The sequence below is a fragment of the Aythya fuligula genome, chromosome 2 (assembly GCF_009819795.1).
Source record: "Aythya fuligula isolate bAytFul2 chromosome 2, bAytFul2.pri, whole genome shotgun sequence".
NCBI lineage: Eukaryota > Metazoa > Chordata > Aves > Anseriformes > Anatidae > Aythya > Aythya fuligula.
In genome coordinates this window covers 91,160,354-91,187,874 of record NC_045560.1, presented here as the reverse complement: position 1 = coordinate 91,187,874, position 27,521 = coordinate 91,160,354, and the positions used below count along the sequence as shown (strand labels likewise).

The 27,521-nt window shown below is 34.4% G+C and overlaps 1 protein-coding gene across 3 annotated transcripts in view; it reads left to right on the top strand.

The window, feature by feature from the left end:
* Window positions 1-22,842, top strand: part of PTPN3 (protein tyrosine phosphatase non-receptor type 3) — a 121,683-nt gene extending 98,841 nt beyond the window's left edge. For all 3 annotated transcript variants that reach the window (XM_032182622.1, XM_032182621.1, XM_032182623.1), the window contains 7 exons: window positions 1,651-1,741; window positions 2,002-2,063; window positions 3,389-3,535; window positions 10,165-10,293; window positions 17,818-17,963; window positions 18,603-18,738; window positions 21,343-22,842. In XM_032182622.1, the coding sequence (XP_032038513.1) occupies window positions 1,651-1,741; window positions 2,002-2,063; window positions 3,389-3,535; window positions 10,165-10,293; window positions 17,818-17,963; window positions 18,603-18,738; window positions 21,343-21,420 (789 nt within the window). In that variant the 3' untranslated portion in view covers window positions 21,421-22,842. The remainder of the gene's footprint in view (window positions 1-1,650; window positions 1,742-2,001; window positions 2,064-3,388; window positions 3,536-10,164; window positions 10,294-17,817; window positions 17,964-18,602; window positions 18,739-21,342) is intronic.
* The last annotated feature ends 4,679 nt before the right edge of the window (window positions 22,843-27,521 follow it).

Sequence of the window (27,521 nt, the reverse complement as noted above, 5' to 3'; positions counted from 1 at the left end):
CTTTTATGAAGACTGCTTTGTTTCCAAAATTTCCGAGAGTTAAAATCCCACCCTTTTTTTTTAAAAATAAATTCTGGACTCCATAGTTTATATCGGCTTACCAAAATCCACAGCAGTAGTTGCAGTGTTGTAGTAACAATTTGTTAGCTACTGAAACAGCAACTCAAAAGATATCAGCCAGCCTTTAAATGTGCTTATTGTGCATAAATTTAGTCAACAACTTTGACAATGTTTCTTTAATAATCTTCATAGAATGTTTGATTCTTTATGACAATTTTTTTTCCTGATAGCATTTCTAAAAGGATATTCTTGATGTTACAAAAAAGTGCAGAACCCTTTTGTAATGTAATAAACTTATTTTAGCGATAGCTTAGCAATCTCTTTTTCTTTCAATTCATTGTTTAGTGGCCTTCAGAAGCAGAGACAATTGCAACATCTCTCATCAGCTTTGGTAATTCTCACAATCTCCATTCATGTTAGTAAAATAGAGAATAATTGTTTAGTACATTATCACATATAAAGTTTTTCCAGAACATATTCCTATAATTATAATTTATGTCCAGTTAAGCAGAATTTAACAAGTCTGTCAATGATATATGACCTTTTTGTTAGGCAACAGCAACAAAACTCCAAAACTGTAACTTAACATTAAATTAGTCTTCGTTGTCTTCCACAAAATGTAGAAATCTTAACTTGACTCAGGTAAAATGGAACGTAAACTATAACTAATTGAAGCTGTTTGATTGCTGCATAGCCTCTTTCCTCGCTTATGCTGTGCAGTTGAAATATGTTGTGAGCCATGATCCTGAGACCCAGCATTTAGCAAATCTTTCAATAGAATATTTTTTTTATGTTATTCCCTTTGTCTTAAAGTAGGGGATATTAGCATCCTATTGGTTTCACTTAATTTTATGTGTGAAACCATATTCGAAATATTTAAACATGAAAGATGCAATTACATCTTTGGCACAGCTGGGTTACTCATTTGTAAGTTGCTTTCATGTATATTTAATACAGCAAAATTGTAATTGTATAATTGCATTTCTTGATTTGTTGTTGTTGTGTTTTTCCTCCTGTACCCTTCATTGCCTTAAACCATGCTCTCAATGCATTTTGATCTTAAAATTTATTTTTGGTATAATGTATATGTTCGCGCATTCACTTCAGTTAAAATTTGTGAGGTAGAGCATGACCCAAAAGAAAGGAAGTCACGTATTAAGAGACTGTGATACATTAAAGATTTGCATTTTCAAGTATTTGCAGGGTTGAATGTGGTAGTTTTTGTCCAGAAAATGTTTGTATTTTTGTATTACAGTTGACTCCAAGAAATATCGGTCCGTATTTTTTTTTCTTCTGATGTTTTTTATTGCTCAGTTCTTCCACACTCATTCTCAGTTTTACTTCTAGCCCTCCCACAATTGTGTGGTACATCTTATAAGACAAAGAAGACTTCGCAAGGAAGCGGTCTATGTATATCAATGATTTGCATATTTTCTCTCTTTTCCTAGAAATTCTTCTAGAGATGATGATGGACTAGGAATAATAGAAATTATTTTCACATAAAAAGATACACATATATAAATAAAACTCAGGAATTTTGCACAATTGTATCCCTCAAAAACTCACCTATTTTTAAATTCTGCCTTGCAGCAACTTTATAGGAAGAAACCAGGGTTGGCTGTTACGTGTGCAAAGGTACCTCAGAATATGGACAAAAATCGATACAAAGATGTTCTACCTTGTGAGTATTATATACAGACTTTTTGCATATTTTTTTACTCTAAATGATAGTTTGTAAGACTGTTGTATTTAATTTCTTTGTAAAGATTTAATTATATTATCCAAGTTATATAAATGTTCATTTTATTTTCTAAAAGATCTATTTTGTTTTGTAACCTGCTGTTTATGTCTGCAATTCCTCATTTTTTTGACTTAATAAAAAGGAAGCATGACCCATAATTTCTAATTCAATTCCTTCTTTATTTTATTTTTTGTGTGCAGATGATGCCACCAGGATAATACTGCAGGGAGATGAAGATTACATTAATGCGAATTATGTGAATGTAAGTCATACAGAGACCTGCATTTGTTCACCTTCTATATTACAATAGCAGACTAAATTTAGCCTTTTTTAAGGAATAAGAGATATTCATTTTACATTTTGGGGATTCATAAATGTAAAAGATGTATAGATACATAATGTAAAAGAGGAGATGTTTCTTGTGAAACAGGTGGTCACTCTGATACACAGCAGATAAAAGCACATGCAATCCACCATCATTTTCCCATACTGCATGACATAATTTTGTGGATTTAATATCTAGCTCCTTATGTAGACCTGAGGAAAATGGGCAACATTCCAGCTTGATTTTTTAATAATACTTTTAATGAAAATGGTCTTCGGATTTTTGTCTTGTGGCTGTGAATATTGATTCATTAAATTGATGAAGCAGAACAGTCAACTCTTGTAGCTTTTTGTTAGTTACTGAAAGTGTTTTCCTGTCTGATCAATGTCTTGGAGATTAAAAATAGTTTAGCATTGCTTAAATTAGGTATTTTGTCAACTTTAATTTCTCAATAAATACCTCAGAAAGCTTGGAAGTGTGTGAACAGTTCTTGTCTGTCAATCACATTTTCCAACCTGTTGTTTTTCTGATAGCCTTTGACTATATATTTTAAAATAAACCTTTCCAAATTAGCTTGTTAGCTAATTTAGGTATTAGGACCAATCTTTTTCAAAATGTAGGTGAAATCTGTAATTTTGATTCATCTCTTTCTGTAAATAATTTTTCTCTATTTTGTAAATTCTGAGGCTGTCTCCTATAACTTAAATTAAGCCTTTTTCCTGTAGAACCACTTAGAGCCTATCAGCTATACTATAAAGGGTCCAGAAGAGAAAACAGAACGCTAATTGCCTAAATCACAAGTTTAAGATGGGAGACAAAGAAAAGAGGGGGGAGAGAATGTGTATCAGATACGTTTGGGAAAGAACAAACTATTAACTTACTGCATATTAACTATTACATTGCTTTTGCTAGTGCACCTTTGGTATACCTTGCCTTACTAAATATTTCTTACTAAATATTAAAGAGAACATTGAAAGATTTGCAGTTTCAAGTTTTGAAATACATTTTCAGTATTAATTAGCTCTTCCTATTTCGGTTGAAGAGATGTAGTATTTATAGTATAAAATTTGTTTAAATTAATTTTTTGAAGATTATCACATAATAAATTGTGATCTTGATGGTCTTCTTGCTCATATTCTTAATCTTTCGTAACAACATGCTCTGTTTGAATGAAACTCTGAATATTAAAAAAAAAAAAAAAAAAAAAAGGCACTAATTGAGTAGTGAGAACAATTTTACATAAGGCATTTTTCTCCTTACAGATGGAAATTCCTTCTGTGGGCATTGTGAACAGGTACATTGCTACACAAGGACCTCTTCCTCACACATGTGCACACTTCTGGCAAGTTGTCTGGGATCACAAGCTGTCGCTGATTATTATGTTAACAACTCTCACAGAACGAGGACGGGTAAGTATATTCAGGTTCTTTGTATGCTGAAGAAATATACTATGCCTTCAAACTATTTCTCACATTGTTATGATTAAATAATCCTAAAATAGGCCACCTTATTCTGTTGAATCATTTCTCTGAAGGCCAGGCTTTCTGAATTACTTAGAGGAAGAGATTTATTTATTTTTTTTCTGTTAAGTTTATTTGAAAACAAACCAGCTATCAGATAAACAGAAATCACTGCACTGAGTTGGACTTTGTTGATCAGCCAGCTATTGCATGCTGTCCTTTCCCATAAGAACTGAGCTCCATGTTACAGTGACCCAGTGGTTCAGAACATGTCTGGAAATTTTGAGCACATTGAGCAGAACTTCCAGCATGGCTTAAACCAGAATCTGCCATTTCACTACTGATTAAATTAAGCATGTTAGTGGTCAGAATATAACCTGCTTGCTTTTACTTAAGTCAAAGGTTCTTTCCTAAAATTGCTCTAATTCCTCTAATTTTGCTTAAATTCTAGCGCTCAAGTAGTTTCAGAATAATACAGTGAAAATTAAAGCAATATCTCTTGCAATTTGTTGTAGTTTGAGTTAAGGAGTCCTTTTTAGTTTTAAAGATCAAGGTTTTAAGTGATTAAAGAAAGTAATTGTTTTTGAAGTTTCAGAACCTAAAAACTGAACTGTGGGAAAGGTGATGTTTGGGTGCCTTTACCTTAGCATTTATCTTTATTTCCTGTATCTATTCTACACTATCAATTTTACCTGGCATCACAGTCAAAAACTAATGGTTTTGGAATGCAAGAGATCAAATACTTGAGGTCCTAAATAGCTTCATGATTGAGAAGGAACACTTAAACAACATAATTCCTCATCAAAGTGTATGCAAGAAGTGTAAAAGCTGAAAAGAATAAATTTGAACTACAGTCAGACCACACAGCTATTCATTTCAGGCTGGAAACGAGGAGACGTTTCTTCTCAGAAAGAGCAGTCAGGCATTGGAACAGGTTGCCCAGGGAAGTGGTGGAGTCACCGTCCCTGGCGCTGAGTGACATGGTTTAGTGGGTGACATTGGTGGTAGTGTGATGGTTGGACCAGATGGTCTTGGAGGTTTTTCTAACCTTAATGATTCTGTGATTCATAGAGACAGACATTTTTGAACATCATCTGGCACAAAAATGCTCTCTTATCTTTCCTCTGTATTGCAATCAAAATAACTTCCTTTTCTTAAGAAGAAGCACAGGCCAATATTTGTCTGTACTTTTCTCAGTGAGTTGAAACTTCCAAGGCAATTTCTAGCTAACTTCTAACCATCCTGCCTTTGCATTGAAGTACCATGTGCTTTCTGAGTTTTGTTTACATTCAGATGTGACCACAGTTTGTGGGTGAATTTTTAGAGACAGAAAAAGATGCACAACTTTGCCAGAATATCCCTATGGGCAAATGCCATGCCTTTTTTCAAGCCCCAGAGATCTTATATTCTAGATGTACATATCTATTTTCAACAGTGTTAAGATTTATAGCATGGGATTAAAAAAAAAATCCAGTAAAGTTCCTTTTTTTTTTTTTTTTCGTAGAAATGACTGCACTATATTTTGACTTAGGTTGAAAGGAGAAACGAGACTATTACAGTAAAAGTTATGGGCATAGTAATTAAAATTTGAATAATTTATTTTTATAAGTCATTGAAAACTGAGCCCTAAAAAGGCAGAATGAACAAATGGTAAAATTTCAAAATTTTCAGTCTCAGCTGTAGTAGTTAAAAATAAATAAATAAATAACACACTGGTAGGCTTAAAGGTTAAGCCATTATGGGAGTGTATGAAATGAGTGTGAGGCAGAGGGTAGATTACACTTTCCTGCATCAGTGAGTATGTTTCTGGGCCTATGTTTATAACTCCAGCATTTTGACAAAGTTCGTTCTTTAAGAGATCTGTCTTCAGTCTTACATCTGACATTAAAAAAAAAAAAAAAAAAATGCTCATGTTGCTTATCTTCCACAAATGACACTCAGAAGAACTGAAGTTGTTCATCAGTTCTCGTCTCTTTGCTTAGTTTGCCCTAGAAAAATGTGAAGAGCAGCTTTCATTATGTGACCCAGTTACTGCATATTATTGTCCCTACAGTAACTTTCTGTAAAGTATTCTTGCTACAAGTGTTTATAAGCATCATTGTGTGTTAAAAATATTTTCATATAAAAACACAAAATGTTGTCAAATGGAAAAGACTTTTTTCCTGTTCAGTGACTTGCTGTCAAGAACTGAAGTTGTGCATAGTTCTTAGTGGCATGAAAGAGGTATTAACCTGAGCTGAGGAAGTTGTTTCATTACCTAGGGTTGTTTCATTTCCTTCATCACTTTCTTCCAGGGGTAGGGGACAGGAAACCGTTCTTAAGAATGCAGCTGGATAAGTACCAGGCATGCTGTACTTCTGGAGGAGTGCATGTTAAGGAGTGACAGAGTGCTGTTATTCTTTTTCCTGCTTGCTCTTCCTGTGCAGACTGAGTTATCTCTTAGGGTCCCCAGAAACAGAGCATGCCTTGCTCTTGCCTTCAGCCATGAGACTGCAGTATTGGAAGAGGAGGGGAACAGGCTGGTTTGCACTTCTGCTTGCTTTTTCTTGCTAGCACAATGTAGTTGGGCTCTGCTGAAGTTTCCTACCTACTATTAACTATGGAAACAGCGTTCTTACAACACTAGTAGTTCATCTAATTACTATTTAATGTTTATGATATATATTTCTATAACTTATTATAATTAATATTTGTAATAAACCATTTATGCATTCCAGTATGATCTCACTTTAAGGTTAAGCAGCCTTATTGAAAGTTTAACTGAGTCCCACTGGTGTATACTGAAATCTGTATAGATTTTTGAACAGTGACCTTGGTGAGCATTGATCATCATTGATTTGGTAATGCAGTTTGTGTAGATGATCGTGGTCATGGAAGAGTCTGTCATGTCCTTTTGTTGAAAGGAAAGCATTAGATTCAGTTATTTAGGGCTCTGCTGAGGCAAGTCTTAAACACTCCCAGGAATGGATATGCCATCGCTTGTTTGGACCTAAGAAGTGCCATTGTTTAATTGTCGTTTCACATATTCCAAGGTTAATTGTTCTTAATACTGAATAATTTTATTCTTGTATCCTGGAAGGATTTCCCCCTGAAGCAACCTCTGCCTGTTGTTTATTGGCCTGTCACTGCACATCCTTGTGAAGACAGCACACCTTTTTGTATAACTGCCTTTTAGATATTGAATACCTGCTTAAATCCCCCTGGATTTTATTTTCTAGACTGAACAAGTCCAGTTTCTATAACCTTTCTTCATATGTTAAATTACCCAATCCTTTCCTGATCTAGGTGGCCCTCGGTTGGACCCTCTCCATTTTTTCATGTCTCTTGCAGTGGCATACATTCTCTATTGATTGTATATCCATACTGAGAGTTCACTTACATTCACATGAAAAGCAAGATCTGTTAAGATTTTCTTCACTAAGTGATTTACAGCTTGGTCTTGTACTTCATTCTCATATAGTAGCTTTTAAAGTTTCAAAACGTATTTTTATATAGAGATCTTCAAGTTGTGGAAGTAGGCATATAGTTGTAGACTGCGTTTTGGGGAAATAAATACTTTCATTTTCTTCTTTTGAGTCACATCAAACCTGGAAGACTTGCAAGTGGTTGTTTTGCCTTTCCTGAAGAAGTCTACTTTTAATAACTGGTTCATACACATTTTCAATTTTTAGTTTATTCTGTGGTAAAACCATCCAGAAGAGCTGGACTTAGCACTTCATGACCTTTTGTGTAGACAAGAAAATTGTCAGTGTTGTTTCAGTGAGTTCAGCTCAACTCTTTCTCTTTCTCTAACCGTATGACCTAGACCTTCTCCTCCCTTTCCCTTTTTTGATGAAAACAAGTACAGATTTTTGACCTTTCATGCAGTGTCCCAGCCATTTCCACTGCTAAAACTGAATTAACAAGCTTGTTTGGTTGTGGCTAACTTTGTATAGATAGATGTGTGTGTAACTGCATGCAGCTCCTAAGTCTCACAGACCACGTTTGCCCTATGCAGCCTAGCTTCTAATGTGTTTAAGGCACGCTTTAACAGTTAGGAACCACTCTGATGAAGCTGAATATGATTTTAAAGCTACTCAGTATCTTCCAGGGAATCTTAATCAGGTTACCTTATGCAATTCAAAAGCAATATATTCTCTGTACAGACCTGAAAAATAGAAAGCCACAGCTTTAACTGAAGTGGAAACTAGATCCACAGCATTCCCACCTGCTTGTACATGATCTGCATCTACCTGCTCAGTGAAGTTCCATGCAGCTGGATGGAAAAACATTCAACAGAGAGCAGGAATAAAACGTTTTACAGAGTACTTTAAGCAGCTTATTTCTTTTAGTGCTATCCCGGTGTGTCGTGCTGAGGGAAAGCATGGACTAGCATATTCCCTTTTTTTTTTTCTTGCACTTTTTTTTTGTCGGCATAGTATTTGGTAGCATTTACCTCTCTGTAACTGAAATCCTATGACCACTTTGTAAAACTTTATACCAGTCTGATCAAGTCTTCAACTGCACTGTTCTGCACTGCAGAGCTCTGATGCTCATTCAGTGTTTGCGATGGAATGTAAATTAGAAATGTGGTTATCGAACTTTGCCCTGCTTTTCAAATCAAACCATTTGAATAGAGCAGTAAGCAGTATATGCCAGAAAGCTTATCAGTTCTGAAGTGTAAATCCTAAAGAAAGTGAGAGAAGAACTAGACTGCTCTGACTGCTCATACTGACATCCTATAGAAGCTGAATCTTCTTAACAATCATCTATGGAAAATTTGGGTCAGGGGAAAGAGGAGCTAAGCCTGTACCTCTAACTTTGGAAAGAACAAATGATGGTAGTTTGTCAGTATGACTGGCAGTAGTCTTAGTAGTCTTAGGGTCTTAGATACTGTCAAGGTTTTGATTCTGAATGAAAGAGAGCAGAGGAAAATGGTGATAGTGTAGTATATTGCAGAAGAGAAGATAAGAGGTAGAGAAGATGAGCTATGCCTAAAGAGAGAATATGTGTTTGAAGTGGTAGACTAAGCTAGTTAGCTAGGCAGTGGCACTTTTTTAATGACACTAGAGGGTCAAGATTGCATTTTTCAAGGCTAATAGATGGATGTTCTTCTAAATGAAGTGGGATTTGATGAATGCCCAAGCAGGTGTCATCTGAAGATGAATGTAAAGGAAATATATAGCACCTTGTGAGATTTATAGATAAAACTTTCCCTTCAACTTTTATCTTGTCTTTCTAATACAAAAGAAAAATTGCCATCCCCTTTAAAAAAAAAAAGGGGGGGGGGGGGGGAGGGGGGAGGAGGAAATCCACTGAAATGTATTAATTTTTTTCTCTGCTACCTTCATGATCAGGACTTTACAGCTGATTAAAAGAGCATGTTAAAGCCTTTTTATGACAGAACACTGAAACAAAAACCCTAAATCACCAGTGAATCCCAGAACTTCAGACTGCCACACTCTCACTGTCTACACTAGCTGGTATACCTATCCCATTTACCAGTACATTTACTTTCTCAACGCTTCTTGGAGTTGGAAGACTTCCCTGTAATTACTTCCATGCACATGAGTACCCACTAAAGTTAATTGCATTAACGATTCTGATCCTGGACACTGGTTTTGTTTTCAGGGGATATCTCAATTTTCACATATCTTTAAATCTGACCTTTATATGTAACAGTGCATTGTTTATCATTTTGGCAAAATATCATTGTTTATATGAAATCTTGAAGTAGCACTGAAATGTTTGAAGCCCAACTCATATTTGAAAAGCAAATTTCACTGACTTAATAAAAAATATTTTGCAGGGCTTCTTCTCACATCAACATAATGTTGATGACTTTTGTTAGGCATTAAACAATAAATACTGCATTTTTTTATGCCCTTAAACTGAATTCAGTCCTGAAGGTATCTCTGGAGATATTGTTCCACCTATCTGCTTAAAAGAGGCAACTCTGAAATCCATGTAGATTGCACAAGTCCATGTTAGTTGAGTTTTGATTATTTCAGAGGATGGACATTCCACAGCCTCTTAGAGCAGCTTGTTTTTGTGCTTCACCATCCTCACCAATTTTTTTTTTTTTTGCCAACATCTAATCAGAATTTTCCTTTTTGCACCTTTATTCAGTTATCTATTGACCTTGCATTACACGCTTCTGGGAGATGTCTGTCTGTCTTCACCACAACCTGCTATTTGGTAGCTGAAGGTAGCAATAAATCCTTCCCCGCCCCCAACACACACACACACAGGGTTTCCATCTTCAGATGGAAAAAGTCCATGTTTCTCCTCCTAACTTATTCTTTGAGAAATTGTTTTCAGAGATGGCAGTTTAATACCAGACAGAAAGCTTATATCTTACATCCTGTTTATTTTATTTTTTTTTTTAAATATAATTATAAATGTCTAAAACCGCAAGTTTATAGAGAGATTAGCCTGTTCTGTCATGTTAGTTTATAATTTGGGTGTAAACACCTCACCAACAAACCAGAATATTTGCTCCTTGAATTCTCTAAAACACAGCATAGGTGGGAAGGCTAGAAACAGAAGTACTTGTTTAAAGTCTTGATGTGTACTTAATTTTCCTTTTGTCTTTACAGACGAAATGTCATCAGTATTGGCCTGATCCACCAGATGTAATGGAATATGGCAGCTTTCGTGTCAAATGCCACTCTGAAGATTGTACAATTGCATATGTTATTAGAGAAATGGTAGTTACAAATGTTGAGGTAAGTGCCTGCTGTCTTAAATTATATCCAAGCAAGCTGAATGAATACCTATGTAGGTAGGTAGATATAGACTGGGAGTACATGTATACTCATCTGTGTGAAATATATACATTTCATAAAAGATATGTGTATACATAAAATGAATCAACATCGTATAGTTATTTCTATAGAGCTTCCTGAAAACATACTTTTTGAAGGGTTACATGGTCTCGTAATATGTTAATCCATTATGCTGTACAGGTACTGTGAAGAGCTTCATAAAGAAGTTCGGTGCTTCGCTGTAAACATTGTTGCAGTCACTGACTCTTCACAAATATTTAGATTTTCAATGAGATTTTTCTCTAAGTAGCCATGCTCTTTCAAGGTTGAAATATGAGGCACTTGGCTAATAGCACATGTGGCTAGAATAGCTGGTAATGAAGCAAATCCAAATGATGTGAATTTTAGAGAAGGCATAGAGTTTTACCTATGCCTTTTTATTATCTTTCGTCACAGTTTAAAACTCCTTAGCTTGTAATGGTTTTTGCTAATGAGAGGGTTATAAAGCAAAGCAGAAGTGAAATACATGGAGTATTTCTTACATATGACCTATGTATGTATTTTGTAAAGTTCATGTTCGGATCACATCTATATCTCCCACAACCTGAATATGGGGTCTGAAGTTTGGCTTTGGTTCATCAGTTCTCCTGCATTCTTACATATTTCCCTCTATCTCTTTTCCAAAATTCTGTGGTCAGAAATATTTTCTAAAAAGATGAATGGTTTATGCTATCATAAGATACTTGTATAAGAAATCACTGAACTGACCAAATGCTAATCCACAGTTTTAGTACTAGTTGATCTTTTGTGTGATTGTGCTTTAGTGTTACCAGAGTTGCTAGTATTAACAGAAAAAAAAAAAAAAGAAAAAAAAAAAATGTTTTAAAGTGCAATGTTTTATTGGCATTCTTACAGCAAGATCACCAGTCCTGTAGTCTCATAAATTTGTAACTGAATCAATTGAATCTTGACAGTGCGCATAAATTTGTCTTAATGTGATTCTGATTTCTGTTGTAGTCCTAACTATGCAAGATACTAGTGCTTACACAATTCAAAGATCTTTCAGTTAGGATTTTTTACACTGTCTCGGTTTCTAGTTATGAGAAACCATCCAGTCAAGGAGCAATAGGCAAACTTCTATTCACTGTCATTTGAATTAATGGATTGCAAATTAAATTTGGTTAGGTAATGCTTCTCCCCTCCAATGCTTCTTCCTGGCTAGTGTTTATCACCATTTCACAGTTTTGAGTAAATTCACCAGTATTCAGTATGTGTTTGCACTTCTAGTGTGTTGATACTAGCATGTGGTATGTAAAAATCCTGTTGAATTTTTTTCATGAATTTTTTTTTTTTTTTGAGATAAAGGCAATGTAAGAGCTTAGTGTACTTTTTCAGATATACTAACAGATTCGACAGTGTAAGGATCTCATACTCAAAGTTGTCCCAGGGAAGCTATCGGTTGAGAACATCATTTCTAATGCAAAGGCATACGCTTGCTCAGAGTTTATTTTCATGAGACAAAACGGTATGATTTTAAAAATTATTCTAAATTCTTCTAATAACTCTAAAAAGCTAGGCCTAGGTGGATGCATTTTTGTTGTTGTTGTTGGAGAGGAGATTGTTTTGATTGCATTCTGTTTTTAAATCCCTTTTTCCACTAAGGGCAAGTTTGCTTATACAGTTAAATGGAGTGGCCACACTCAAGCACTCATCATCCAGCTGCCCAATGCAGTAAAAACAGGACTCTAATAAGTGGAAGCCTTGTGTGAGTTCAATACTTCAGATGAACAATGTACAAAGACTTTTATTTCAAAATCTAGTGAAAGACACTCTTTGAAACACTGAAGTATCTTGAAGTATCTCCTTGTTTTACATACCATTTGACATTTGAGCTGCCTTTTTAAAGCTGATCAAACATATTCTCCTGGGAGCATCTTCTGCTTAAAAGTAGAATTTGCAAAGCTTTATGTGTGCTGTCTGTCACAAATATTGTTGTTGGATTCTTTGAAAAATACATAAAAAGTCATCTGAATTCAAATCAGGGTTTTATTAGTCCCTGAGTTAATGTGAGCATCATTGGATCGGTCTTTATGAAGTAGCTTTTAGTAGTAAGATGGATAAAGCTTCAAACCTCACAAGAGACTTGCTTCCTGTTGGAAAGGCATATTTGTGAAAGAGTTTCCTGTGGATTAAGTTGCACAGGTTTCTAATTTGCCTTAAGGGAAAATAGCTAAAAAGAGAAGTTTATGAAATGATGCCCTTGGCCTTTTGTTCACATTTGTTTGGAAGACTTGAGGAACAAGAAACTTCCTAGGATTTTTCTGACACAGTTTATCTTGGTGCTTCTTCACCTGTAATTGAAGATCAGCAAGTGACTGCAGATCTATGAAATACTTGGAGCTTTTCTAAGCCTTGAGATATTAAATATGGTTTAATTTCTGGCCCTTCTGTTTTCCAGACCAAGATTGAAATCTATCCTATAGTAAAAGAAAGAGAAAACATATAAAGACCTAAGTTCCTTTTAAATTTTATTTTTTTTAATATATATATTTTTTAAAAAAAAAAAGGCAACTTCAAAACATTTTCGGTCCATTTGTTCTGATTCCCCAAAGAGAGAAATTGTGTAGTGCAAGTGCTAAATTCATCACACAGTGCACTATTTTGTAAAACAAGATAATAGGTTACTTTTAATTGTTCAAAAAAAAAAAAAAAATAGAATGAGAAGTCTGAGGAAATCTTTCATTCAGTTTCCTCGAAGATAATTGCTTTACAGCATACCAACCTCTTCAATTGTAGACAGTTATATTTTGAGCATTTTTTTTCTGGTTTCCTCTGCCTTTAAACAAGCACTTTTCCTGATTTCAGTTAAGTTTAACTAGAACCCAGCTGTGAAACCTAACAAGGCCGTGAAGACAATGCTTGCTGAAGCATATTATTCAAAGAGCTTGAAATAAGAAGAAATGTTGCAGGTTTTTTTTTTATTATTCTGCCACATCTTGTTAGTTATTTCCAAAGTGCCCTGTCATTCTCCCACCTGATTTGTTTTATTAACTCAAATAAATCATTCAACCGAAAAGAAAAGAATTCAATGTTAAAAAATGGATTTAATTTAATCCTTTAAAGACCAATTACACCACTGCCATAATAACGAGTGAGCACCACAGGAGAGCACTGACAACCTGAGTCAAGATGATTAATTAAGACAATTCCTTGTGTCATAATATGGACTGCTTAACGTGATTGCGCAGACGATGACAATGCAAATAGAGGGATTTGGGGAGAAAAGCTTCTTTTTAATTTAAAAGCTATCACTTTCCATTGGCATCACAATGATGGAGAAGGTGGTTTGAAGGAAAAGGAAATAAATTGAAGTAGCAATTCAAAGAAATTGAAAATTAGGCATAAATTCACTTTGTTAAGGAAGGATATTGCTGTTTGCTGAAAGAAGGTAAAATTGCAAGACAAAGAACAAGTGGTATCTTTCTATTTATGAATGACCAGCATGCAGGCTTTCTAGTGATTGCATTAAATTCATATTAGGTGAAACAGAGATAATGTAGATAAGCAACGCTTCCTGCTGTAAACAGCTGAAAATAGAATCTTTGTAATTTTTTAGAGATCTTAATTGTTTAGGCTTAGGCATTGCATGTCATATGGCAATTTGAGGGAAAGGTTAGGTTTTTTCATGTTACAGATTCCTGCAAAAGTTTCAGCGAAACAACCTATCCGCACATTAAACAAGACCTTGTATTTTCGTTCCAATGAAATCTGTATAAATTTGACAGTGTCACAACTGTCTTGAACAAACCTGCTGCACTGCAGAGGTATTTCAAATATGAAGTGTCTGGTCCAGGTGTATTCTTTTCTGTCAAATAGTCATGGTAGAAGAAAATAAGTTGGTTTTGAATGGTAAAGATTTGAAGAACAAGAGTAGTTTAAAAGTTTTATAGCAGGGCTGTCAAGAGGCATAATGAGACGGGAACTGAAACTAAGCCTTAAGCCTGATCATTGAGTTTCAGCTTTCAAGATATTTGTGAAGCCCATTAGCAAAGAGCATAGCTTTTTCTTGCTTAGAAAATAGGTCCTTAGATAATAGGACCATTTTAAGGTTAATGTAGTAAAATACCTGATTTTTTTTTTTTTTTAACTGAAGATTAAATTATAACCTAAAGGGGAAAAAATAAAATATAATGTTAACTCAATTGCTTGGACTTTAACAAAAGTCAAAATTAATGTTGACTGCTTGAACCTAGATTTCCTTCCTTCAATATGAGTATTATAATTCTTAGCTGTGTGTGCTCTTTTCCTGAAGAACACCTGATTTTTTATTTGTCAGGGAGAGTCATTTTAGCAGAATTAAATGAGGAAGCCAGCTTTATGGTGTAATTATAAGAAGCAAGGAACAGACTACCAAAAGATGAGGGATGGATATTTTTGTTGCTAAAAGTTTTGACAGATTGTCTCCTAAGTGGTACAGCAGCTATTTGAGAGATTACTACTGCCAACCCTATACTTTGTCAGGAGTTGCAATCCCAGTGGTAGACTTATTAGAAAAAATCATGGCTCTTTACCCTGACTGTTTTTGAGCAAAATCCAGGATGTTAGCTTAACCACAGTGAAGCTGTGTATGCAATTAGATGTCTTGAACTTGCACAGAAATAGCAAATGCAAGTACATCTCTTTTTTGGCCAGCATTTTTGCTGCAGGGATAATAATCATGAGCAGAAGGAAAATAACAAATACCATGGGACACAGATATGATGTCTTAGACCTCTGAAGCTGCTTGCTAAGTAAATGGGGGGGGGAAAGGGAGTAACAAGCCCTGATGCAGCTAAATATATGTGTGTTTAGACTCATAAAAAAGGATTAATAAAGCCAAATTTTATAAAGAGAAAATTTTCATTTATCGGGAATCAGGATGCTGCTATAGCAATTGTCACTGAAAATATTAGTGGAAAAAAATAAATCTGTGGTAAGAATTTAAACTGACTTGCAGACAATAATGGTTTGATAAACAACCCGAGTGTAATAAGGAGGTACCTCTTAATTTTTCCTTACCAATTTTGTACAAAGAAACAGGGTCTGGTAGGAGTAACACATTTAAAAATACTGTTAATAGGACGTGCACAGTGGGGCTAACTATGGATCCAGTAACTATAATTCTAGCATTTTTTTGTTTGTCTTCTGAGCGCTAGATTTTAATAACTGTGGTCTTCTTGCATGCAGTTTCAATGAGTTGTCACTATTTGACTGACTGATTTTCTCAATTCAAAAGATGATTTTCACTATGAGTGTAAAGACTTCAAGATTTAAAAAAAAAAAAAAAAAAAAAAAAAAAAAAACTAAACATAACTAGAATTCTAGATTTCACAGTAATAGTTTTGTATTTTCTGAATGAGACATTGATTAGAGTTCAAAAACAACTAGTTCTAACATGAATATGCATACTGTTTACAACAGCTTTAACTTACTAATAAAAATTGAAGCACTTTGGCATTTTGAAAAGCAAATGATATGGCAATTAAGTTTTAAGTGTGTATCATCTCAGAACAGCACAACCAAAAGAATAACAACCTGATTATATAAAAATGCGAATAACTAAAAAGCTACATTGAAACTTGAGGAATACCTGGAGTAATTAATAGACAAGTACATTGGTCTCTAGGAATGAATAGGGCAGGTAGCAGAAAATGGAAGATGATCACACCAGAAGAAGTTGTTTTGAGGACTAACAGCATGCTCTTACAGCGTATTCTTACTCTGAAGAGATCTTATGCAACGTGCTTGTAGTACTTGTTGTCTATAAACTACTGTTAAAAAAAAAAAAGTCACCTCAATATATTCAGGCCTAGATTACTAACAAGTAAAAATTAATAGTTAACTCTTTCCTCTTTTCTGAGCTTGTAAAATGCCTTTTTGGTAAATTTCTGTAATTATCTTGCCTGGAATAAACCCATTTCCTAGCACTCTGCTTGGTACATAAGCAGTAGGTATTCTGTCACTTTACTTGTGTGTTTTACTGGCCTGTTCCCTGGGAGTGGAACCACTTCCCCTAATGGAAGACGAAAGCAGAAATCAAAGTCATTTAAAACAGGACATATATTTCAGTAATGGTTAGCTTAAGGACAAAACAATAACAGCAACAAAAAACCTCTTGAAGTCACTAGCATTATGAAAGCATTCTTGCATGGACCATTAGTGAGAGGTCAGCTTTTATAGAATAAGGCAGTGATAAAGGAGGGTTTTATTTCAGTACAGTGTCAAATGCTAAGTTTGACTATTGAGATTAGTAAAACACAGCGAACAGTTTAACCATTGCTAAACAAGTGGAAGAAATAAAGGGACAATGTCAAGGCTTGTTTCAGTCTGTGAAGAGAGATATCCTCATTGTGTAATGCAGCAGAGCTCTTTCTTTGGTTTTTGTTTTTTCTTCACTCTAATCATTAGTTGTATTTGTAGTATAGCAGTGGAGCCCAGTCTGGATGCAAAGGTGATTGAGTGGTTTCCTAGTCAAAGTTAACAAAGATTTAAATTGAAAGAACTTCTATAAAACTGTTTTTAGGTATAACTGAATGGAAAAAAAAAATAAAAAAATAAGCTCTTCGTATAGCAGAATCTTTCAAGTAATGAAATTGTGTTTGTAAAGAAAAAGGTTCTTCTGTGGTGGAACAGAAATCCTATGTTTACAATGAACACACATACATATATTTCTATATATAATGAACTATATATATGTTGTTTTCTAACAAACCACAGTGAGCAAATGTTGCAGAAAACTTCATATTGTTATTGAATCTGTAAGCACACGTATATTTACAATAGATACACAGCTGCACTTTGAGAAATTGAATTGGATTGCAGAATGAGATAAAAATGGCATTCAGTTACTTCTTGTGAGAGAACCTAATAGACTGCAGGTGATGAACGAGTGATGTGAGTCTTACAGCACAGAACCAGTATGCCAGCACAGCATTCCTAAATACTGTATGTACTACAGGACATACAGCCCCTTTTTTTGTGAAATGTAAAAACAAAACCATGCTTTTGAGCTGTGATTGGGCAGCCCCACTACCCCGCTGTTGTTCTGAATGCTTCTTCTGTTCTCAGCTGCTTTTTTTCTTCTATTTTTCACTCTGTTCTAAACTCTTGCATGATACTGTTATGAGTAAGTCTTGTAGCATTGTACCTCAGGTGAACTGTTGGTGTCAAGGTATAATTGGCCAAGAGTCAATAAATTAAGAAATTGAAAATCTGTTTAGATAACAAATTAAATTTGGTACCTCATTAATTTAGCAAATGTTAGTCCTTTGTATGTAAAGAATTACATGTTTATGCTTTACTCTGAACTATAAAACAACAAACATTTTCAATGTCCTACATCTCAAAACATTTGCAGAATATGCTCACCATGAAAAGTATAAATTGTGTCTGTCAATACAGGAGTTGTAACATTGAACACTTTTTGAAAACCTTACTATATTTCAGACAGAACAGCAGCACAATGTCACTCATCTTCAGTATGTTGCTTGGCCTGATCATGGTGTTCCTGATGACTCCATGGACTTCTTGGAGTTTGTGACCTGTATGAGACCAAAGAGAGTGGAGAATGAGCCAGTCCTCGTTCACTGCAGGTATTTGTGTTTTAAAATTCTGACTACAGATTTGGTTCAGCCTTTGAACAAGCATTTACTTTGAAAAGTGTCTGAAAGGCAGTAGATAGCTTGAATTAGTTGAAAATGCTAAGACTATGCAATATCAAAACAAGGTGAACAGGGTGTTTTTTTTTCTCTTCCTTTCTCCTACAATTTTTTGGTGAAACTGCTTAGTTACGTAAGTATCACAGAGCTGATAATCTGTAATGTAAGTTGTTCTCCATTTTCATCCTCCACCAAGCCTGTAAACTTATTGTAAATGGTACTGAAAAGTTTTTCTGTGGATAAAGAACCTGTCAATTTAGCAGTCATTTAGCTCTTGCCTTTTTAGTCAAAAATATAAAATCAGTATATGTAGATTATTAGCAGTTATAACTGTTAAAAAATAGTTTACTTTGTTTGGGCTTAAATTTTTTTTATACAAAAACTATTTTCTTAGTAATCATTGGCAAGAAATATTACTGAAGTTTATTTAAAGATAGGCTTTGTGCACTGTTTTAGTCATATAAAGGTCTTTCTGTAATTTGTAAGGCTATTTAGCATCATAACATTGTGATAAGAATGTGATGTATTGCAAAATTGTAATTTTATAGACGATTTTTCTATTACATTTCACAGTGCAGGAATCGGTCGCACGGGTGTACTGGTCACTATGGAAACAGCCATGTGCTTAATTGAAAGAAACCAACCTGTTTATCCACTGGATATTGTACGAAAAATGCGAGACCAGCGAGCTATGATGGTGCAAACATCAGTAAGTGATGGAGATGGAGAAGGAAGCCTCATTTTCTGTATATTGCACTTGTTCGGTTTTAAAAGAGATGCGAGGTGTTAAATGACCTAGTTCTGTGAGGCTTCAGTTGCCATTATAGTTCATGCTTCCTACATTTAACGTACCTTAGCACAATGAAAAAGGCAGCTTTACATGTTAGGTGTGTATTTAACTGTTTATAGATATTTCTTACCTTGCAGTTAAAAGGCGATTAATTTTTATACCTTGCAAGTAGTTCGAATACAGAAAGTCACCTACCCAAATCATGTGTTTATATTCCTTCATATAAATTCTATGCAAAAAGCTAAAATAATTTCTTGGTTTTCATTTTTTGTACAAAGCCTCATAGGTCATTGTTAAACTGAAGGTAAAATTAAAGGGTTTGTGCTACAATTTGTAGAGGGAGTAGAATTTGATAGGAACAACATATGCATCTTTTTCAATTGTGCTGATACTCTAGTTTAGGAGAAACAAAGGGCAAGAATGAAATTGAGGAAAAGCTAGGTAATATCAATAACTGAAATATGAAAATAAGAGTTGTTTTTTTTAAGATGAAGATGGTTTGATAACAATTTGAGATTACGAGGACAATTTTGCTAGCTATGAAAATGAACTTCGTGATGTTAGAGACAAGGGATGGGAGGCTCCACTTCCTTGTATAGAAGTTGAACAACAGAATATTAAGCATGCGTTATCTGAAAGAGCTAAATGCCCTACAGCAAATCAAAGTAAAGTGGTCTAGACCAACAAAGTCAGCAGTTAAATCTTTTTTCTTTAAAGAAAAGAAAAAAAAAAGAGAGAGCTTTGGTTTCCACTTGAACAGGGGAATCCCAAAATCACAGAACATTTAAGGTTGGAAGGGACCTGATCCAGGGAGGTTGCCCAGTTCTAGCAGTCTGGCCTGAAGCATGTTCAGGAGCTCATTAGAGACTGTACATGTACTCCAGCTCTGCGAAGATGATATACATAGCCAGATGCATGTTGTGAGTTAAGATCAGGGCATACTCAGTAAGAATGGACTTGGCAGAGCTATTAACAGATCAGTTTAGTGTCTGCTGTTAATCATGCAAAAGCTGTAGTTTCTCAAAGATCTGTAATTTGGTTATCAGAAACAGGAAGACAAAAGCTTCAATCAGTATAATCACGCTACAATATAAATTGTATAGCTATATGGCCTTCCATTTGGGGAAAAAAATAGCACTATATTCCATTAAAGAGAAATTAGATATATTAAACGAGGTAGAAAGTAGCGCTTTTAGGACATACATAAGAACTAGTTACCAACTGAGCAGTAGGAATACAGGCAACAGATAACAGCAAAGAAAACAAGTAGTCAGAGCCTGAGTCAGAGGAAGCAACGCTGAAGTGTTCATTCATATTGGTTCAACAACTTGATCATACAAAGAAGTTAACAGAAGTAGTGAACAGCGCTAAATATCACAGTTGACTTGTTCAGGCAGTAAAAATATGCAAATGAAAATAAGAGAAAAGTCAAGGTAATTAAGAAATAAAGACAAAAGAACAAAGTGATATTGGAGGTGGGAGTAATTGACTGAAGAGTTGAAAGAAAAGGCAAGAAACTTGAGATGCAGATAATGAATTTCTATCCCCAACTTTTCCTTAAGCTTTTCTGTGCTTAAGAGAAAATGTATTGGACATGTATGGACAAGAATAAAGTTCATAACTACTGGTATTGAAATGCAACGTGAGGTCCTTCACAGAGTGAGCATCGTGCTTTAGTCCTGTCCTGTGGGAGATACTGGGGGAATGTTTCCAGATCCTTCTGGAGAGTTGATGAGAACTGATGTAAAAGGGCAGCTGGGAGGCATTGTAATAGTATAATTCAGAAAGCAAACATCTAATTTGTGAATACCTTATAAAAACTAAATGAGCTCAACATGTTGAGGGACAAAAAAATTAATGTGGCTGCTGCTCTTCAGAAAATACTCATTCCAAAGGTTTTGATCACTTTCTGCTATGGCAGAAGATGATGTGTGGCCTGATTACAAATTTAAAATCGAGCAACTCTACCTTCTGCAATAGTGTAGCCAAAAAAAAAAAAATTAGTAAGGTATTATGGACTCTATCAATATATCCTACATGATAACTCTAAATGCATTTTTGGCTATGTAACTGAAATGTATCCAGTAATATCTAACAGCAAGATTGGCAAGATTAGAGTACTTGTAATTACCAGGTAACAACACAAAAATATTTAGGTGAGATTTATAAAAGGCTTAAATATCTAGTTGGACTAAATACAAAACAAACATAAAAATTTACAAATTTACATAGCTTTTACAAATAAATTGTATTCTCTGGGATTTAAGGTTGTTCTTTTAAATTTGGGTATTGGGTTTTCCTTAGTGTGAGACTTGTAATGCTTCTCATTGAAATAAGTAAATGTTCCCTTTGTGTCCTGTGAATGCAACTAGGGGAGCTGGATTTTCTCCTTCTGTCTTTATACCTCCTCTCCTGACATTGTCCAGGAGAAAAGGAAGCAATGAGACTGTTAGCAGTATTAAATAATAACCGTATAATCAGGAGTCCTAACTAATCCACCAAAAATGTTTTTTTCTTTTACAGAGTCAGTACAAATTTGTTTGTGAAGCTATTCTTCGTGTTTACAAAGAAGGTTTGATTCGACCACTGGATTCCAGTTAGCACAGCAGTGAAGGATGAAACTATTTTCCGCTAAAAAGACTGCTTTTTAAGTAAAGCAGAAGCTTGTTTCTCAAAGCAACTAGAAGGGACTAGAAGCCCATGGGAAGACAGATGAGCACATTTGAACAGTGGCACTTTAAATTTCTCAAGAAAATTGCTATATCGTGTACAGTATAAAGAAATCGTGTAGATAAATGAGAGCAATTGTGTGTAATATGCTTTATTTACATAGGCACCATAAACAATCATGGAAACCTTAATACATATCTTTCACTGCCTTAAAACACCCCTTTCTTTGGAAGTTACAAAGGTCCTTGGGTTTCTTTTGAAAATACAAAAGGAAAACTACTAGTATTGAAATTATTCAGTTTAAGAAGGTATTTAGTATCTTTGTATTGTATGGAAGTTCATTGAAGGTGAATTTGTAGCGTTCTTATTGGGACTCTAAATATTTATGAGAATGTAACCTTAACTTCAAAAGGCTGAAAATCTTCAAAGGCTAATGCATAACTACTGTACGTTAAGAGCTCGATAAATTAGGTATTCAGTTTCCATAAATCTATTAGTATGCCAGCTGTTATAATATGCTGTATCACTGTTTGTAATGTACAAAATGATGCTGCGTTTATACAGGTGGTACAGTCTACATCTTTTCTTGATCATTTTTAACTTGCGGTTTATCCTTCCAACAGTGACCTACTTCTTAGTGTTAGCTATTGTATTTCTTTTCTTTCTGTGTCTGCTGTCCTCCTTGACACTTGTTTTTCATTGCTTTTTCCATATGTGGACTGAAAACATTTTAACCTAAAATGAGGTTTTATTTCACCTTTGTTTCCATGTGTATTATGAGTTCTCAGATGTAAATGTGGATTAATGTTGCACACAAGTACTAGACTTTTGACTTGCTGTATATGCAAAGTAGTCTAATCCAATACTGGAAGAAAAATTACTACTGAACCCATCAAATACATTGCTGCTAATTCAAGGTGTGAAGCTTACAAGGGCACGGGTGTTGCTAGTGTTCAGGTGGTGATAAAACATTGACTTGCTGCCCTTCAGCAAAAACTGTACTCCTATCCAGTGAAACACAATTCTCTGTTGCAAGAGTTCTGTGGATTTACTGTGTTTCTTGCTTTATGGAAATGCAGCTAAATTCACACGAAGATTGACATAGAGAGAACGAGTTTGTACATTGCTAAATAATTCACCCTAAGGTACACTGGTCTCCATTTCATTTCAAATGGGAAAATTGGACTTTCTGAACAATATAACCACATTTGTATGATGTTAATTTATTTTGTGTGTGCTTTTTGATTACCCTGAGATAGTTTCTTCATTTCTGAATGGTGTTAAAAAAGTAAATTCTAAGGGACTGTTTAAAACTATATTATTTAAAAGATTAGTCCTAAATAAGGAAAAACATTTGAGGCATATTAGCCAGATGTTTATATGTATATAGAAGGAAAAATTAGACAATTTTCTTTTTAGAGGTATATATATTACACATACACAAACTTTCAGATATATTTTAAAACTATGGTTTGTATTATGAATATTGTCATATATCTGGAGTTTCATTCTGGAAACTGCCACAGCTGTACAATATGCATCTTTCATGTTACCAGAAGGTTGTGTTTGTTGTTTTTTTTTTTTTTTTTTCCCCTCCCAGGATGACTGAAAAGTGAATGTAGTATGTGCTAAATTGCTAACCCTGGTCTTCTATAGGCCTAGTCTTTTCTTCCAGGTTACATTAGTTATAAGTAGAGAAAAGAAGATACCTGGTTACTATTTATTGATCAAAAGAGAGTTTTTTAGTTGGTACTCACAGGGTCATTGGAAACACAGAAATCGTCTTGGCTTTGTAGGTTAAAGTGTGAATAAATTTGTGTTTGTTCTTATATATTGCATTCCAAATTTTACCTTTGCTAAAGTTTTTATAGTGCACTGGGTTTTTAAATTCCTACTTGACTGGGCACAGATTAGAAGGCAAGAGACTAACTCTGGTTCACTCTTCACTTGCTAAACTGCATCAGGTCACTCAATCCATCTGTGGCATCAAACATGGAATACTTCTGGATATGCACATTTTGCTTGGGAAGCTTTTTTTGAAAAATGCCTCTGAAAAATTGTTGTACAAGTACAAGCTGTCTGCAATTGTTTGGGAGAACACTGAGGAGTGAGACAATGTGAGTAGTGGGCACTGAAGAACCTGTGCTTGCTGGCTAGTTTTTCTGTTTTTTGTTTTTTTGTTTTTGTTTTTGTTTTTTTTTAAAAAAAGCTCTCTTTTGTTGTAACATATGTGCCTTTCTGTTAAAACATCTTCTGAAGTTGTGTTGTGACCAGATCTCAGAGTTGCTGCTTGCAGGTGGCGTGACTTGTAATTAATAGTTTGTCAAGAAGTGAAAAAGGCACAGGAAAAAAAGGCAAGAGAATAAATAGTAAGAAAATATTTAGAGCATCTCTGTGACATTTGTTTCTTTCATAGAAGTAATTAATTACTTACCGCTTGTGTTCAGGGTTAATGACATATTCCTATCACTATTTATGTTTCTTCATGTTGAATATGTATTTTACCAAAACTTGGTAAGTTTCTTCAGTATGTAACTCCAGCCTCAAGATACATGGTATAGGTTTGACTTGCGTTAGCGTGTGTGTTTTTATTTGATAATGGTCATATTATGACAACTGCTGCTCTTGTTCTGGTAAAGTTAGATGGTTTCAGTAATAGCATTCTTGAACTCTTACTTGGATTTTAATAACTTGAAATTTCTGGCTACTGATACTCCGCTTAAAGCTATAAAAATGGTAATCTCTATATTATTTGATTATTATTTTTTTTGTAAAACCACAGAGCAAATACTAACTACACAATTAACTTGTGCATTGTGTCCATCTTTATTTCAGTCTTGCTGGATTTTGCACATGTACCTGTAGGGTCCTTCTGGGAGAATGAAGGGGTTTTTATGTTCTCTCTGTACTGTGTGATGACTTTGCACTGAATGATGTATGCCTTAGATTTGATCTTGCAACCTAAGGATAATTATGAAAACATCATCTTAACTGCTGGCTTTTGTTTCTGAAAGAATTAGAAAACTAAAAACTAAAAAATCAAGTTTCTTGATTTTTCTTGTAAGAGTTTTAATTGCTAACACACAAAACATTTAACTGTGCCAGGCAATCGACAAATAGCAGAAAATGCTGTGAAGTCAAGATTCTATATAATCTTCCTAAATATTTTAAACCCCCCCCCCTTTTTATTTTTTTTTTTTTCTTTGCCTGTGCTTGTGTGAGCATGACAATAAGCATATAAAACTTCTACTATGGTGGAGGATGAGGAGGGAGAACCTTTGAGATTTTCACCACTGTGAAATACACTAACAAGAATCCCTCTGAATTAAACAATTTTTGATTAGGTGGCTTTATATTTGATACAGAAATAACTAAGATGCTTATTCACTTTGTCTTCAAAAATATTAAAAGGGAGCACTTCTGAGATAGAGGTGGGAGGGAGAGATCTTTATTGAAAAGGAGAAAAAATAGAGCTATAAACCATGAACGCCCTTTGTGTAACAGGATGTGTAAAATACAAATCATTAAAATACAACCAAACCTTGAATAGTGGTATTTTGCACCAAAAAAAAAAAAAAAAAAAAAATTAATCCAGGGGTTTGCTCACTATAATCTTCTCTTTAGATGTTGGTACTAAGTTATATGCAGTCAAAATATACCTAGGAGTCCAGCAATACCTTTTAATGCACTCTTTTTCTTTCTTTAACAGATGGTTTTATTTTCTTCCCTTCTTTTCTACTGTGCAATACTTGGTTTAAAATAAATAAATCTATCTAAAGATCTGTAGCTCTGAAATATGTAATGAATTGTGCATTTGCTTTATTACAAGCATAATACCATTTTACAAGACAAGATTCTCCTTGTAGATAATGTTCTTAGGTGTCAGACTGAATGCATAAATGGTCCACTGGTTGAAAATAGACACGGCATGGTTCATTTCTGATCAATTAAAATTTAAGCATTGTTACTTCACTGAAAACAGTTTTATTGTCATATCCTTAAATGTAACATTTAGGTGCAAATTTATTTTATTCATTCATATAAAGCTTTTCCAGAGTGCACGCTGGGAAGTGTTTGTGCTTCAGCTGGTAACCTGCAATTAGTCTACTTGGTTAAAAACATTTATGAATTGAAACTATACAGAAGGTAAAGTTGTGTCATGAAGCACATTGTTCAAAGGCAGTTGAAAGCCAAGTGAATGATTAATTCATTATATAAAGCATAATGTTTTGATTAAATGGATTCTCATGCGTTTAAGTTCTGACACTGATAGTGTTAAGCCATCTCAGATTACTGTCTATTTTAACAATAGCATTATATTAACAGTTTAAATATAGCAATTTAATGAAATACGGGTTAGTTTTAGTGTACTTTAAAATATTTAATGTTTCAGTTGTTCAGTAGCTGTACAATCTTCAAACAACAGTATCCTCAATCACTATAACTTGCCTTAAGAGGGAGGAAAAAAATCTTGTAATGCAAGAGAATGACTAGCGTGTGATTTTCCATGGACTTCACCATTTTTCATCTCAGACTAACCCTGTCACAATAGTGCTCTGGTTTGAATATTGGTAATGAGCAATGGTTGAGGACCATGAAAGTAATGGAAAAAAACAAATTCTGTAGACTGCTGACACTGTTTAGTTTGGGCTATAGTTAAGACACTGGTAGCTATTGTCTTTTTTTTTTTTTTTTTTTTTTTTTTTTTTTTTTTTTTTTTTTAATAATTTCAAGTTCACCCTGAGAGGCAACTTCAGGAAGGGGAAGCAGAATGTACCTTTTTAGACCTCTGATTTTGTTGCAGGCTACTTGGGTAAGAGTCTTAGGTGGCATGCTCTTCTGAGCTTAGCTGCAGTTTTTGAGTCTTCGGTGAAATTTGTATTTAAAATATTAAAGCATTGCCTTTATTGAAACACTTCAGTTTACAGTCAGTTTCTCAGTTACTTTCTTGGCTTTCATGATGTAATTTCTTGAGTTGTCATTGTTTTACCTTATCAGACACTTTCAAGTTTCTCACAACCGTAAAACTGTAGGGAACGTCTTGTTCAGAGCAGATAAGATCTATATTTATTTTTATTTTTTTTTTAATGAAATAAAATGTTTTAAACAGCTACAGTAAGGATGGGAAATGCAATTTTGTCCCCTTTGTGGAATCCTTTTCTATGGACTAATTGCATCATTTCTCTTGGAACAATTTCTTTAGTAAAAAGCCCTACTGTTGGGATTTCATTTTTGTCAAACTGACCCAAAAAGGAATTATAAGGTGAATATTTTCCTCACATACTGCTGTTTTTAAATAATATTAAGCAAAATTGAAATCTTTCCCTTCTAAAAATGATTTTGACTGCTTTCATTTAGTGTCTTTTCCTGTGATTGCATATGGAACTTGAATGGGGCTGGGTAACTAGTGAGGTTGCAAAGAGCAAACATGTTGTGCTAGATCAGTTAAAGCCATTACCAACTGAAGCCAGTCTGTCATCATATTTCTATCAGCCTTCTGTAGAATGACTGTTTCTTGATAGGAAGTCTTTGGAGCTTGCTCTCCAGATACCAGGAGGTCATCTTGTGTTAAACTAAAGTAGATGTGTTTTTTTTGTTTGTTTGTTTTTGTGTGTTTTTTTTTTCAACAAGAAAAAAAAACAGTAAAAAAGTGAAGTAGGGCTGTTTATTCAATTCTGTACAAAACACGCTTATACAAAAACAAAAAAGGCAAGCTGATTGATGGTAGCTGTTGAGTTATTCTTCATCAGTGCCTGTCTAATTCAGAGCTTAGGATATATGAATAAAAACCTGGTATAACTGATTTTTTTATTATTTTTTTTTTAATAGAAATTAAGTGACTGTATGTAGAAATTGGGTGGGGAATTGGTATATGTGCTCAAATGTAAATATATTTCAAATCCAGATCTTGCAAAATAAATGTCAAGTACCGATGCTTATATTCCAGAGAGCTGTGCGGCGAGTACTAAACATAATTTATTTAGGTTTTCACACTTCATTGTATAACCTTAACAGAGAGATGTACGATAAAT